This window comes from Orycteropus afer, unplaced genomic scaffold (assembly GCF_000298275.1).
Source record: "Orycteropus afer afer isolate SDZICR_OR568_19922 unplaced genomic scaffold, OryAfe1.0 scaffold00010, whole genome shotgun sequence".
Lineage (NCBI taxonomy): Eukaryota > Metazoa > Chordata > Mammalia > Tubulidentata > Orycteropodidae > Orycteropus > Orycteropus afer.
Window position 1 is genome coordinate 20,066,652 of NW_006921597.1, and position 16,262 is coordinate 20,082,913.

A 16,262-nucleotide genomic window follows, 5' to 3' on the forward strand; every position below is an offset into this window, starting at 1 on the left:
AGAAGACTGAAGAAGAATTGATGCTTTTGAGTTGTGGTGCTGGCAAAGAATGCTGAAAGTACCATGGACTGCTAAAAGAACTAACAGATCTGTCCTGGAAGAAGTGCAGTCAGAGTGCTGAGTGCCCCTTGGAAGCAAGAATGGCCAGACTTGGTCTCACCTACTTTGGTCATGTCAGAAGGGACCACTCCCTGGAGAAGGACATCATGCTTGGTAAAGTGGAGGGTCGACAAAAGAGGGGAAGGCCCTCAACAAGATGGATTGACACAGTGGCTATGGCGATGGGCTCAAGTATAGCAAGGATCATGGAGCTGGCGCAGGACCGGGCACTGTTTTGTTCTGCCATGCATAAGGTCACTACAAGTCGGAGACAATATGACATCACCTAACAACAACAGTTAAATCTCTCCCAAATTTTGTTTTAGGAGCACATGTCCCCATCTAATTGTGAACTTAATTACTCTGAACAGTAATAAAGTTCTGGATTATTTAAGAAAATCAGAGGTTAAAGGAGAGTAAATGTCATCCCTAAGTGAACTTTTTTTCCTTTTTTTTTCTCCCTTGTAGCATGTGTTTGATGATCTCAGTGGCTCAGTATCCTTGTCTTGGTTTGGAGATAGCACTGGGGTAAGTAATATTTTGAGTCTTTTAATTTACCCTGGCAATTAGAAGATGTAGATTTAGGGGATTTCAGCAATGAATTTTGCTACTTTCTGCAACTGTCTCCAACGTCAATTACAAAAAACCAAGTTTGCAGGACAGACTTAGGAAATTATAGTTGGTTTGGTTTTGCTTTTAGAATTGAGGACATCTTGAAATCACTTTCTTTTATAATAGGGAGATAGACACCTTTTTAGTCCTTGCTGGCTTCTTCACATCAAGATGAGCAAGAAGAAGGAAGAGGAAAGAGAGTGCTGTGTGCTGAGAATAGAGCCTCACTATACTCAGGAAAACCCATGTGTAGAAGCAGAAAAGTATACATTACACTCCTTAGCATTTTTCTTCTAAACTGTCTTGTTCTTGGGTCCTTGGCTTCAGTTAGTATTCAAAGGCTATGGCTCCTGTGGGCTCATAGCTCTTCTGCTCCATCATTTGTCAGTACTGCTACTACTGAAGGAGTAGGAAGAGAATTGGTGAGCTCTTTATACCTCCTGGCCTGTAACTGGTCTCCCTTTTAGGGGGGTGCTCTGAGTATGTATTGGCCTTGGATCTGAACAGGGTTTGGTATTCCTGGCTCCAGTTTTATCCTGCCTAAACAAGGACAGGGACCATATCTTATGCCTTCTTATGTTCAGGAAAGTATGTATAATAGCATTGATATCAGGAGCCTGAAGAAATATAAATTTGGTAATGAACAGCAAATTGTAAATTTCTATTTTAATGAATTTTAAAACTTTTGGTAGAATTTCTCAAAGACTCAGTTGCTTCTAAAATTTGAGTTGTACCCTAATTTCCATGTGTTACCCATTTATCTAAGATAGTTGGTGTCTCTAAGATTTCTTGTTATATGGCTATCCAAAATGCTTTCTTCTAGAAAAAGAGTTATTTAAAAAATGAATTTAATTGTTGAATGGAAAACCAATTTGCTCTGTAAACTTTCACCCAAATCACAATTAAAAATAACTAAATAAAATGAATTTAAAGAGAACTAACAGAAAAGGACAGATAGGCATAGGTGACACATCCAGTGGCTGGTTATACAACCTGTATCTTGAATACTCACACCAGTCTGGTCTCTGTAAGCAGAAAAGGGAGATGGATTTTTACCTGAGAATATTTTACAGTAATATGGATATGGAATAGTCAAATTCTTCCCTTATTGCAGTGTGTAGATGAGTAGTTTTACCTCACTGCTTTAAGTGTAAGCAATGAAGACAATGCTAATGAAATTTGTTTAGAATATCTTGTAAGGCTTATTAACTCAGTCCTTCTTGGTTTGGGGGTATATTAAAATAGAGATCACTAGGAGGTAGGACTATCAACAGTCTTTCAGATGTTGATTTAATCCTATCACATTCCCAGCATGTAATTTGATGATTTCTACTGACCGCATGCTTTTGTCTCTCCCCAGGTCATTTTAGTCTTGACTACCTTCCATGTCCCACTGGTAATTATGACTTTTGGACAGTCCAAGCTTTATCGAAGGTGAGATATAATATAACAAATGGCAGGGGCCTTGACCAGGTAACACATTGTTAATGTAGGCTTCCCTTTTCTAGACATGATGGAGTCTAACAGCTCTGGTAGCGTAGTGCCTAAGGCACTTGACTGCTAATCAGAAGGCTGGCGGTTCAAACCCACCAGCCACTCCTCAGAAGGAAGATGGGGCAATCTACTTCTGGAGTGATACTGCCTCAGAAACCCAAGGAGGGGTCGCTATGAGTCGGGTCCAACTCGACAGCACATAACAACAACACTAGCCAAACTGATACTTTTACTAGACTGTCTCGCTCAGCGCACTTTTGAATCTCTGTTTAGCAGCATGAAGAATTATGAAAAGGTAACTTTCAGAGGGGTTTAGGGGCCTAGTTCAAGGAGATTAGATTGACCTGACTGAGGGACAGGATAATAAAGGAAGATAAAGGAAGAGTCTTTCTATAAGGATGTATATTTATGTTAATTTAAATATTATTTGCAGGAAGATAGTATGGAGTTTAACAAGTTTTCTATTTATTATGAGCACAGGATGTTTTTCTTATATCCCTGAAATGAAAATCCTTACTGTATTTTCCAAGAGAATATTATTTATCTTACATTTTGAGCCCCAAACAGATTGTTTCACGAGCAGGAGGAAGTTCTCAAGTTGGACCTACCAAAGTGCTTTATAGTGTTCACAGTAGAAATGATGGTAGTAACAAGTGTTCTGGAATCATATCCTATAGTGTGACATTCATGAAGCTTTAGAGTTGTCTTCTCAAAGACACACCTTGGTTAGATAGGCAGTTCCTTTTAATTATAAGAATCAAGGCCAGCTCACTCCCAGAAATTATTGATGAATTTTTCAGTGATCTGTGTCTATCAGGGATCTTTATTTGACTGTTGGTCTTGGTATAGATGGGAGTGGAGCCATGTTGATGCTCTGAGAATGAACCAGCCCAACTTCCCTTCCCCAGTAGGTGTCATCCTTGACTGCCGCTCCTGAGCTTAGAGCCAGCACTCCTTGCCCCTTCAACAGGGCGATGTTGGGTCAAATATAGACAGCATATCCCTTTAGGCCAAAAAGGGATTGCTGCCGTCCTTGAAGGCAAGATTCCTGACTTGGTAACTTGGATATCTCCAGTATCTAGCGGAACGACTGACACATGGAACCAGAAAAACCAAACTCACTGCCATTGAGTTGATTCTGACTCATGGTGACCCCCCATTGGGTTTCCAAGGCTATAAATCTTTACAGAAATAGATTGCCTCATCCTCCTCCCATGGAGCAACTGGTGGGTTTAAACTGCCAATCTTCTGGTTAGTAGCCAAATACTTTACCCACTATGCCATCAAAGCTCCCTAACATATAGAGGGCAAGCAGAAAATATTTATTGAATAAATGAATGGATGAATGGATGGATGAATAAACTCCTTGGCTTCTCTATAATTTTTAGACTTAAAATTAAAAAAAATTTGTTTATATGGGACTGACAATGAATTGTAGAATCTTTGTGCTAAAAGGCCCATAAGAAGTGATAATTTTTTTACTCAATTAAAATAATCATTGAACTATTTTAGACAAATGAGAAATTATCCTATTTTGGGTGGGAAAAAGTATGGTAAAAAAAAAAAATTGTAACTTCAGTAGCTCTTTCCAAAATTTAACAAAGTCTTGCTGTCGTGAAATCTTTATGATACAGTTTTTCTTACCAATTTATCTTTGATTATAAAAGCAGTTGTTGTTAGAAGCCATTTAGTTGATTCTGACTCATAGTGACCCCATGTGACAGAGTCCAACTATCCCCTAGGGTTTTCTAGGCTGTAATCTTTACAGGAGCAAATTGCCAGGTTTTTCTTCTACAGAGCCACTGCATGGGTTTGAAACACCAACTTCTCCATTAATATCCTGAGTATCCAAGGGCTTAACCTGTTGTATCATCAGGGTTCCTCATAAAAAGCAATATCCATACTGAAAAATATTTGGAAATCATTCTAAAGCCAAATGTAATCCTAACTTATTTACAGTTTATTACCTTGATTTTCCCCTTTAATATTGCATCATATGGCTGTATAGTCTTGGGAAGCAACATAGAGCAGCATAAATTTTTAAGGTTTTGTTAGCAAACAGGCCTGACATTTAGTCTTAGCACTGTCACTTGTGAGCAGAATGACCTTGGGAAGTCATTTAACCTCCCTGTGTCCTTTTTGTCATCTGTAAAAGAGGGAAGATAATAATGCTCACTTCAGAGATACTGTGAGGCATGCTTTGCAGCACCTAGTGTGGAGTGAGAGCTTGGTGCTGTTAGCTGCTGCCATGTCAACAGCCAGAGATGGCATATAGCCAGCATGTACTGGCACTGTTGGACCAATTTTTAAAATGGATTGAAAGCTTCCATGCCAGTTGGTAAAGAGTGATTACCCGTCCCCAAATGCCTCTATGCCCTCTAGGAATATACCCCCAACCCTTCCCAACATGCAGATGTTAGTAACGCCTGGCATTATGACTTGCATCTATCCTCAGTGGTCACTGCATATACCACGGTATTTTTTCATGTCCTCTCTGCTAGCAACCCATTATTTTTGTTAGACACAGAATTTACTTAGATTTAGTTAGATTATAGCTTTTTTTTTTCACTATTACTAATGCTGCTGGGATAACTACCATGTATATTTATGTCATTTAAAAAAAAAAAAAAACACTGCTGTCGAGTCGATTCTGACTCATAGCAACCCCTATTGGGTTTCTGAGCTGGTAAGTCTTTATGAAAGTAGATTACCCAGTCTTGCTTCCATGGAGTGGCTGGTGGGTTTAAACTACCAACCTTCTGGTTAGCAGTCAGATACCTTAGGCACTGTGCTACCAGAGTTCATAGTTGATGCTAATTTAAATTTAAGTACCATTTGAGAGTTTCCTCTCTGATTGATGCCTAAATGTTTTGAAGATAGTTTCCTAAACTCCTTCTCTAGGTTGAATTATCTTCATATAGCTAATGCTTCCACCCACTTTTTGCTTGCCTTCTGAATTTACTTTTCATTTTCTATATTCATTAATTGTGTAGCTAGAACTGGACCTAATAGATTCCTGAGTCAGACCCATAAATATGTTTGTGTGATTTTTTTTTTTCATCCTTTCTTTGTCAATAATGTGTTCAGTTTTGTGTTTATCTTTGTTACTGTTTAAGTACCTACCATCTGACCCAGCCCTTTTTCATCCTTTACTTGTCTAATTTTGTGAGAAACTTCTCTTTCCTACTATACATTTTCCTGGAGAGCCATCCTATTTGTTTTTGATATAGAATATGTTACCAAGATGTGTTTTTTTTTCATGTTGCATAGCAGTTTTTTTTTTTTTTCCCCTCCCTTACCAAGGTCATTTTGAGTACTAATTATTTCCTCCCTGCTGTCAAGTGAAAACTGACTCCATGCCCTTTTCCAGAGTCTAGGTGGAAATTGTAAATATGCCTTGTTGTCTCTCCAGCTGGGCTGGCCTGGCCTGAAGTGACTCATGTTAAGAACGTGCCAGCCAGGAGGCACCTGTTGCTTTAGTAATGGGAAAGGGAGAGAACAGTTTGATAAAAATGGGGCCTAAAAATGCTGAGGTTGCGGAGTTCAAAAATAAAAGCTTGTCGTACCCACTCTGAAGGTTCTGCTGTTTTTCACAGCTTTCGTGATTCTGTTACTTACTGGATTATCTTTCTCTACTAAATTTTATATGATCAAAGGTTCATTGGAGACTCAAATAAAGACAGCTATTCACACGACACCTGCTCTGTGTAGTTGTTATTGTTATGTGCCATCGAGTTGGACCCCACTCATAGCAACCCCTCCTTGGATTTCCAAGGCAGTATCACTATGGAAGTAGATTGCCCAACCTTCCTTCCGAGGAGTGGCTGGTGGGTTTGAACCGCTAGCCTTCTGGTTAGTAGTCAAATGCCTTATGCACTACGCTACCAGAGTTCTTGCTCTGTGTAGTAGTGACGTGAAAACTCATAAGAATAGAGGGAAGAAAATAACATGCTGGCAAGGATGTGGAGAGATTGGGACTCTCATACACTGCTGGTGGGACTGTAAAATGGTACAACCATTGTGGAAAGCAGTATGGTGATTCCTTCAAAAGTTGGAACTAGAAATACCATTTGACCCACTATTCCATTACTAGGTATATATCCTAAAGAAGTGAGAGCCATGATAAGAACAGACATATGCACACCCATGTTCATCGCAGCACTATTTACAATAGCCAAAAGATGGAAACAACCTAAGTGTCCTTCAATTAAGGAATGGATAACCAAACTATGGTACATACACATAATGGAATACTATGCAACCGTAAAGAATAATGTAGAATCTGCAAAACACCGCATAACATGGATGAGCTTGGAGGACATTATGCTGAGTGAAATAAGTCAGTCACAAAAGGACAAATATTGTATTAGTCCATTATTGTAAAAGTCAAGGAAATGTTTATCTATGGAAGGACATTTTCTATGTTGGTTACCAGGGGTGGGAGGGGAGGGGAGGGAACACTGTTAGATAGATAGAGATAAATATTGATTTGGGTGAAGAGAAAGACAATGTACCAAATGTGAGTGATCAATATAGTGGCATTGAGGAAGAGAAAGACAGAGGTACGTGGGAAGTACAGACAACAAAGATGAACCCTTTTGCACATATAGTATGGCGTTGTCAGTGAAGGCAAACATGGGTATACAGGTGGATAGATGGGTGGATAGGCTGAACTATTAGGTATGTCTGTGAAGCAGGGAGTGTACCCAAGAACATGTTTAGGGTTGGCAGACAATGGTCCTATAAGTTTATGTGTATGATCTGAATTCCCAGGTGTATAGTAGAGCTGACAAGGGGCAAGGATGTAGTCACTGCTTGGTCACAGCCAGCTACCCAGAGGGACCAAGTAGTTGAACCTGTGGGCTCGGGACCATAGTCGCAGGGGACATCAAGCTAAATTGGCATAACATACTACACAAAACATTATTCCACCTCTTACTTTTGGTCAGTAGCAACTGGGATCTTAAATGCTTGCAAGCTGCCATCTAGACAGAACATTGAGTCTTTCCTTGTCCAGAGCAAAGAAGAATGAAGAAAATAAAAAATTCATGGATACAATCAGTTCTAGTGACTGGTACACCATCCGATCTGCTACCTATACAACTATGAGACCAGAAGAACTAGATGGTGCCCAGCTATCAATGTCAACCACTTGGAAGGGGATCTATGTAGGAGATCCTGGGTAGAGAGGGAGAACAATGTGGAACAAAACTCAGAATCATTTGGAGAAAAAAAAGGGGGGGGGGACCAGGTTTGCTCGTCCAATAGAGCCTGGTGGAACCACTGAGACTGTGGTCCCTAGCTGCCCTTCAGGTCTGGAATTGAACCCACGCCTGTGGCTTCCAGCCAAACAATAGACAGGCATATGAGTTGAACATGTTCCTGAGGTAGATACACGCCTTGGAGAGAACAATCATGGGAGAAAGAAGGGCTGCTTATGCACAGGGAGACAGCTCAGGGGGCAGGAGTGCATGGAGGGATGGACACAGGGAAGAGGTAACTATTGGGAAGAAGTATGAAGGGAAAATGTTGCATTGTGGTAAATTGTAGTCAGTGTCATGAGACAAAGTGTATGTGAACTGCTCTATGGAAAGTGAATTTGCTCTGTAAATTTTCACCCAAATCACAATAAAAAAAAAATATAGAGGGAAGTTGCCTCTTGGCTCTATAGAGGTAGAAGGAGTGTACTTCTGTCTTTAAGTTGTGGAAAAGAATCATTTCAGGGTTTGGGAGATAATAAAATGAAGTCCAGAGGGCATTGATGCTTAGGTAAAATTGAAAGACTATATATATTAATATCTATAATTTAAAGGACCCATGTTTGGATAATATAGATTTTGATCCCCTGTTAAAGAACATTAATTTATATAATAGATTATAAAAGTTTATTTGTCTTTCACTTGCAAATATGAAGTGAAAAAAGAAATAAACTAGGTATAATCAAGATGATTTGATTTGTTAATTAAAAAATGTTTTATACCTTTTTTTATTCTTATTAGTTTTTTTAAAATGATCTACTGAGTTTAGCTTTGCAATGTAAGATTTACTCAGTGAAACAAATGTAAGCATTGTTATACACCAAAATTCTGTACCTAATTACTGTAAAACTGCTAACTATTTCTGGTTTTCATGTTCTATTGGGAATTGTACAGATTTTGGAAATTTATAAGAGGATCTCTGAGAAGTTCCACATTAAAGTTTGTTCCACAGTCTTAAGTTTTTTAGGCTATTTACTTGAGTTTAAAAAAAGAAAAAAGGATAAATCATACATACAGAGGTATGAAAGCAAAGTGCTGCTAGTGCAGTAAACCAGCTTTAAGACATGTTGTGTGATGGCCTTTTTAATAATATGCTTGGTTCAGTTTTCACTGCTGTAGATTATTTAACAACTGTATATTTTAATAGAAGCTCTGATGGTACAGTGGTTAAAGCATTCAGCTGCTAACCAAGCCCAAAGGTCAGTAGTTCAAACCTACCACACAGTAGCATGAGAGAAAGGTGAGATGATCTACTCCTGTAGATTTACAGCCTTGGAAACCTCATGGGTCAGTTCTCTGTCCTGGAGGGTAGCTATGAGTGAAAATGACTCAGTGGCAGTGGGTTTGGTATATTTTAATTACAAGGTTAGCATTAATACCATATATAAAATATATTTTCCTGCTTTTTTGTTAAAAGAAAAAGTTCATTAAAATACCTGATAGTCAGATTTTACCTTTAATACAACTTCATTTTTACAAATTGAGTGTTAACCTAAAAATCATGGAACTAGGTAGTTTTTATTATTTAGGAAATACTTCTATTAAAATACTTATTCTTGTTGATAGAAACTAAAATAAAGACTCCAGGAAATACTCAGATTACTTCTGCTGAAAAGTACTGTGATTTATTTACAGTAACACTTATTCTCTTATTTTCACTACTTATATTTTCAAAATTTCTACAGAAAACATGCAACCTTTCCTAATAAGAATAAAGCACAGGGAGAAAAATGTAGACCAAACCTCAGATTCCTGAAAAAAGGCCAAACTTACTGGACCAGTAAAGACTAAAAGAATCCCTGAGATTATTACCCCGAGATGTCCTTTAAACTTGGAACTGAAGCTACTCCTGGAGGTTACCTTTCAGCCAAATAATAGATTGGCTGGTAAAATAAACTATCCCCTGTGAATACTTGTTGTTGTTGTTGTTGTTATGTGCTGTTGAACAAACCCGACTCATAGCGACCCCTCCTTGAGTTTCCGAGACAGTATCACTACGGAAGTAGATTGCCCCATCTTCCTTCCGACCTGTGAATACTAGGCTGCTTTAAATAATCATCTATATGAGACCAAACAGTTAATGTTTATTCTAAAACAAAGATGAGAAGGTAATACATCTCAGGGAAACTAGATTAATAGAAACAGAACAACCAGAATGGAAATAATGAGAATGCTGATACATTGTGAAAAGTATAACCAATGTCACTGAGCAATATGTATAGAAGTTGTTAAATGGGAACCTGATTTGCTATGTAAGCTAACACAGAAAAATACAATAAAATTTTTAAAAAGAATAAAGAACAATAAAATCTTAATATAAAAATACATAAAGTAACACCAAGAAGTTGGGTGGAAAAGAGACTTAAGGTATCATAAGTTAAGTCTAATGTGAGTTCAAAATCTGCCACTTCTACCTAGCAGCTATTTGAGAACTATGATACCGTTAGCACATTTTAATAATTTATGTTCTCCTTATTTCTCTTTTAACAGGAAAACTTTCCTAACTAATAAAAACTATAAAACTATAATTTTTAACAGTTTGTCAACATCCTTGTTGCTTCCATGTTGCAGTTAATAATGACTTAATGATGGCAGGCTCCACCGAAAACTGTCCACCATGGATGACACTGCTGGTATTTGAGCATAGTTTCCAACATCACAGCAGCATATAAGCCACCACAGCACAACAGACTGACAGACAAGTGGTGGACAGGTTTCAGTGGAGTCTCCAGCCTAAGACAGACTAGGAAGGAAGACCTGACAATGTACTCTGAAAAAATTGGCCAGTGAAAGTCTTGGGAGTAGCAACAAAACATTGTCTGATACAGTGCTGGAAGGTGGAAGGTTTCATGAAGTCCCTCAGGTTGCAAGTCACTGAAAATAACAACTACTCAAAGTAAACTCAGCCTCAGTGATTTGGATGGAATAAAGCTTTCAGAACTCATTTGCTGATGGGCACAATTCAAAATGAGATGAAACAGATGTAAATATCCAATAACAATTGGAATATGGAATGTATGAAGTATGAATCTAGGAAAACTAGAAGTTGTGAAAAATGAAATGAAACACTTAAAGATAGATAGCCTAGGCATTAGTAAGCTGAAATGGACTAATATTAGCCATTTTGAAGTAGATAATTATATGGTCTGTTGTGCTAGAAATAACAATTGAAGAGGAATGGTGGTGTATTCTCTGTCAAAAAGAACATTTCAAGATTTATCCTGCAGTACAGTACGGTCAGTGATCAGCTAATGCCCATACAGCTACAATGAAAACCAGTTAATACAATTTTTATTCAAATTTACCCACCAACCACTAATGCCAAAGATGAAGAAATTGGAGATTTTCACCAACTTCTACAGTCTGAAATTGATCAAATATGCAATTAAGATGTGTTGATAATTACTGGTGATTAGAATGCAAAAGTTGGAAACAAAGAAGAAGGATCAGTAGTTGGAAAATGCAGCCTTGGTGACAGAAATGATGTCAGAGAGCCAGAGATAGCATGTTAGAATTTTGCAAGACCAACAACCTATTAGTTGGAAATACCTTTTTTCAGCAGCACAAATGGTGACTATACACTTGGAACTCACCAGATGGAACACACAGGAATCAAATGACTACATCTGTGGCAAGCGACAAAGGAGAAGCTCAATATCATTGGTCAGAACAAGGGTAGGGGCTGACTGTAGAACAGGCCATCAATTGCTTATATGTAAGTTCAAGTTGAAGCTGAAGAAAATTAACAGTCCATTAGAGCCAAAGTACGACCCTGAGTAGTTGAATTTAGAGACCATTTCAAGAATAGATTTGATGCACTGAACAATAATAACCATAGACCAGACATCATACATGAAGAAAGCAAAAGGTCATTAAAAGTCAGGAGAAAAAAAAAAGACCAAAACAGATGTCAGAAAAGACTCTGAAACTTGCTCTTGAATGTAGAGGGGCTAAAGGGAATGGAAGAAATGATGCAGTAAAGGAGCTGAACAGAAGATTTCAAAGGGCAGCTTAAGAAGACATAATAAAGTATTATAAGGAAATGTGCAAAAACTTGGAGTAGAAAACCAAAAGGCAACACCATACTTGGCATTTCCCAAGCTGAAAGAACTGAAGAAAATTCAAGCCTTGAATTAGAATATTGAAGAATCCTATGGGCAAAATACTGAATGATGCAGGAAACATCAAAAGAAGATAGAAGAAATATACAAAGTCACTGTACCAAAAAGAATTGATGTTCAGCCATTTCAGGAAGTAGCATACGGTTCAGAATGAATGGTAATGAAGGAAGAAGTCCAAGCTGCACTGAAAACATTGGCAAAATACAAGTCTTCTGGAAGTGACAGAATACCAGTTGAAATGTTTCACCAAATGAATGCAACACTGGAAACAGTCACTTGTCTATGCCAAGAAATTTGGAAAATAGCTACCTGGCCAACCAACTGGAAGAGAACCATATTTGTGCCCATTCCAGAGAAAGGTAATCCAACAGAATCCAGAAACTGCCGAACAGTATCTTACATCACACGCAAGTGAAATTTTCTGAAGGTAGTTTAAAAATGGTTGCAGCTACGCTAAAGAATAATGTAGAATCTGCAAAACACCGCATAACGTGGATGAACTTGGAGGACATTATGCTGAGCGAAATAAGTCAGTCACAAAAGGACAAATATTGTATTAGTCCGTTATTGTGAAAGTTAAGGAAAGGTTTATATATTGGAGGACATTTTCTTTGTTGGTTACCAGGGGTGGGAGGGAAGAGGAGGGAATGCTGTTAGATAGATAGAGATAAATATTGATTTGGGTGAAGAGAAGGGCAGTGTACCAAATGTGAGTGACCAATATGGCAGCATTGAGGATGAGAAAGACAGAGAGAGTTACATGGGCAGTACAAACAACAAATATGAACCCCTTTGTAAATACAATACTGAGTTGTCAATGAAAGCAAACATGGGTATAGGGACGGATAGATGGGTGAACAAGCTAAACAATTATGTATGTCTAAATGGAGAGTGTATCCAAGATCATATACAGGGTTGGCAGACAATGGGCCTCTCGAAGAGTATGAAGGGATGGACACTGGGAGGAGGTAACTATGGGGAGGAAGTGGGAGGGGAGCTGCTGCATTGTAAATTTTGGTCAATGACATGAGACAAAGTATATGTGAACTGCTGTATGAAAAGTGAATTTACTCTGTAAATCTTCACCCAAATCCTAATAAAAAAAAAAAAAAAAAGTAAAAATGGTTGCAGCTGTACCTCAAAAGGGAACTATCAGAAATTCGAGTGGGCTTCAGAAGAGGCTGTAGAATGAAGAGTAGCATTGCTGATGTCAGCTAGCTCTTGACTGAAAGCAGAGAATACCAGAGAGATGTTTACCTGTATTTTACTGACTATGCAAAGACATTCCACTGTGTGGATCATAACAAATTATGGGTAACATTGCAAAGAATGAGGATTCCAGAGCACTTAATTGTTTAGATGCAGAACCTGCACATAGACCAACAGGCAGTTGTTCAGATAGAAAAAGGGAATAAAGCATGGTATAAAATCAGGAAAGGTGTGTGTCAGGGTTGTATCCTTTCACCATACTTATTCAATCTGCATGCTGAGCAAATAATCCAAGAAGCTGGACTTTACGAAGATGGTGACCACATTAAGATTGGAGGAAGATTCATTAACAACCTGAGATATGCAGATGGCACAGTCTTGTTGAAAGTGAAGAGGATTTGAAGCACTTAACTGATGAAGATCAAAGACTTCAGGATGGATTGCACCTCAACATAAAACAAAATTCCTTGCAATTGGACCAATAAGCAACATCATGATAAACAGAGAAAAGACTGAAATTTTTAAGGATTTCATTTTTCTTGGATCCACAGTCAGCACACCCAGAAGTAGCAGTCAAGAAATCAAATGACATATTGCATTGGGCAAATCCACAAAAGATCTCTTTAAAGTGTTGAAAAGCAAAGATGCCACTTTAAGGACTAATGTGCACCTGACCCAGTCCGTGGTGTTTTCAGTCTCTAATGCATGCGGGAGCTGGACAGTGAATAAGGAGAACTGAAGAAGACTTGATGTGTTAAAAGTACGGTGTTGGCGAAGAATATTGAATATAGCATGGACTTTGAGAAGAATGAACAAATCTGTCTTTGAAGAAGTTCAGCTGGAATGCTTCTTAGGGTGGTCTCACATACTTTGTACCAGTTATATTAGAGAAGGACATTCTGCATGGTAAAGTAGAGGGTCAACAAAAGACAGGAAGCTCCTCAACAGGATGGATTGACACAGTGGCTGCAACAATGGATGCAAACATAGCAAGGATTGTGAGGATGGCACAGGACCAGGAAGTGTTTTGTTCTCTTTTACATAGGATCACTGTGAGTCAGAACCAACTCAAAAGCATCTAACAAAAACAACAATCATAGCAAAATGAACTAAAAGAATACAGGAATAGTTAAGCCTGAAAGCCAGCCAACCAAATAAGGGTATATGTGTTTTTGCTTGATTCTTGAGTTAAGTTGAATGTAAGATTCTATAAGATGCACTGTAGGGACTCATAACTGTTCCTTCTCATTAAATGTTTGCAGGTCAAATGCCTGGTGCCATGGATTTTCTTATATTGTAAATGAAGTGCTCAAAAACAAGGATGTTATTCTAAGCTAATGACATTTGGATTTGAAGTCAGCATGTTCATTTTCTGGAAAACTCCTTTTTGATTGTTTCATTTTATTAGAAATTTAGATGCTCTATCTTTACCAGAAGTCCATGTGATCGACTTTTTTTTTTTTTTTTTTACTTTGAACATTGTCTAGGTGTTTCTTATTCTTTCTGAGTCTTAGGCTCTATTCCAAAAATACTTGTATTCATTATGGAATTCCAGTTTTATTGTCTTGCATTTCAACATGTACATATTCTTATCATTTAGTTTTGGTAACCAGAAGGTTGATGCATAGAATTGTTATTAAAAAAATACTTCCAAAGTAGATGGTTTCACAGGACTTTAATTGTTAACTTATTTGACTGCTATTCACAACTCTATTATCGTAATGAAATTTGGAAGGTAGTTTTATTTTCCAAAATGTTAAATTGATTAGTTCTTCATGATGTGTGTTCTTCATGCTAATAGGAAATAAAGGTATATTTAAATAAAATGTTATTTTATTTACAGAACCCCTACCTAAATCCCACCAGGTTGATACTAGTCCATTTTGCTCCATTTGTTTAACTGAGTAAAGTACCAAGAATGTTGTAGCAGATGATTTTTTGCTTCATTTTTGCTTGCTTTTTCTGAAGGGCAGTGATGTGTTTATTGTGCCAAGTTCTTGAAAAAAAAAAAAAAACAGGCAGGCTTGCCAGCAGGTTTGTGAAAGTTCCCTGGGGCTGTCATGAAGGAGAAGAGATTTGTAAGCCAGTGCTAATCAAGCTACTTTAACCCTTTGGAAGGTTGTATGGGCTGCTAATGATACATATACTGTAGAAGTAGGAATTGTTTATGCACATTTCTTGGTCTCCTGTCAGAAAGATAAAAACTAATCTTACTCTCCAAAGTGAAAGAAGGGGTAGGGTAGTTCAGGAATCTTTCGGATGGTGCCTAAACCCACTGTATTTGACTAGAAATGTTCTCTGTGTGGTGTGTGTGTGCGCTAAGGGAAAGGAGAACCATTTGGACAGCTTGAAGCCATGTGTAGTTTGCTTTTGTGTGCTATCAGGGGCCTGCACATATATGTACTGTCTTGTCTCCAGCTACCTCTTGTTGGGTGCCTTCAGGTCATCTCTGACTCACAGTGACCCTACACACTGCAGAGCGAAATACCGCCCAGTCCCGTGCCAGCTGCACGATCCTTGCTATACTTGAGCTCATCATTGCAGCCACTGTGTCAATCCATCTCATTGAGGGCCTTCCACTCTTTCATCGACCCACCACCTTACCAAGCATGAAATCCTTCTCCAGGTAATGGACCCTTCTGACAATATGACCAAAGTAGGTGAGACGAACTCTGGCCATTCTTACTTCCAAGGAACATTCGGCTGCACTTCCTCCAGGACAGATTTGTTAGATCTTTTAGCAGTCCATGGTACTTTGAGCATTCTTCTCCAACACCACAACTCAAAAGCATCAACTCTTCCATCTTTCTTATTCATTGTCCAGCTCTCACTTGCACGTGAGGCAATTGAAAACGCTGTGGCTTGTGTCAGGGGCACCTTAGTCCTCAAGGAGACATCTTTGTTCTTTGGCACTTAAAAGAGGTCTTTCGCAGCTGATTTGCCCAGTGCTATGCATTGTCTGATGTCTTGACTGCTGCTTCTATTGGTGTTAATTGTAGAACCAAGTAATATGAAGTCTTTGACAACTTCAGTCTTTTCTCCGTTGATCATGATGCTGCTTATAGGTCCAGTTGTGAGGATTTCTGTTTTCTTTATATTGAGATGCAATCCATACTGCAAACTGTAGTCTTCAATCTTCCTCAGTAAGTGCTTCAAGTCATCCTCACTTTCAGCAAGCAAAGTTGTGTCGTCAGCATATCACAGGTTGTTAAATGAGTCTTCCTCTGTGATGGTTATGTTTGTGTGTCAACTTGGCTGGGCCTGGTTGAGTGGCTGGGCAGCTGGTGGTGATATTCTCCATGATGAGACTGGCAATCAACTCCATGGTGGGATCTATCACAGGCAGCTGAGTAGCTGCCTTAGGGATGTGGTCTGCTTCCAGTATTTAAGGAGAAGCCTTGGGAATGGTCTCTAGCCTATGGCATGCTTGGACCCTGCATGTAGCCATGTCATTGCTCAGCAGCCTGCT

At 38.6% G+C, this 16,262-nt stretch overlaps 1 protein-coding gene across 1 annotated transcript in view; it reads left to right on the top strand.

Moving 5' to 3' along the window:
• SORT1 (sortilin 1) overlaps positions 1 to 16,262 on the top strand; it is a 136,354-nt gene that overhangs the window by 60,769 nt on the left and 59,323 nt on the right. Inside the window, exons 2-3 of the mRNA XM_007949758.2 lie at positions 568 to 627; positions 2,072 to 2,145. Coding sequence (XP_007947949.1) covers positions 568 to 627; positions 2,072 to 2,145 — 134 coding nt within the window. The remainder of the gene's footprint in view (positions 1 to 567; positions 628 to 2,071; positions 2,146 to 16,262) is intronic.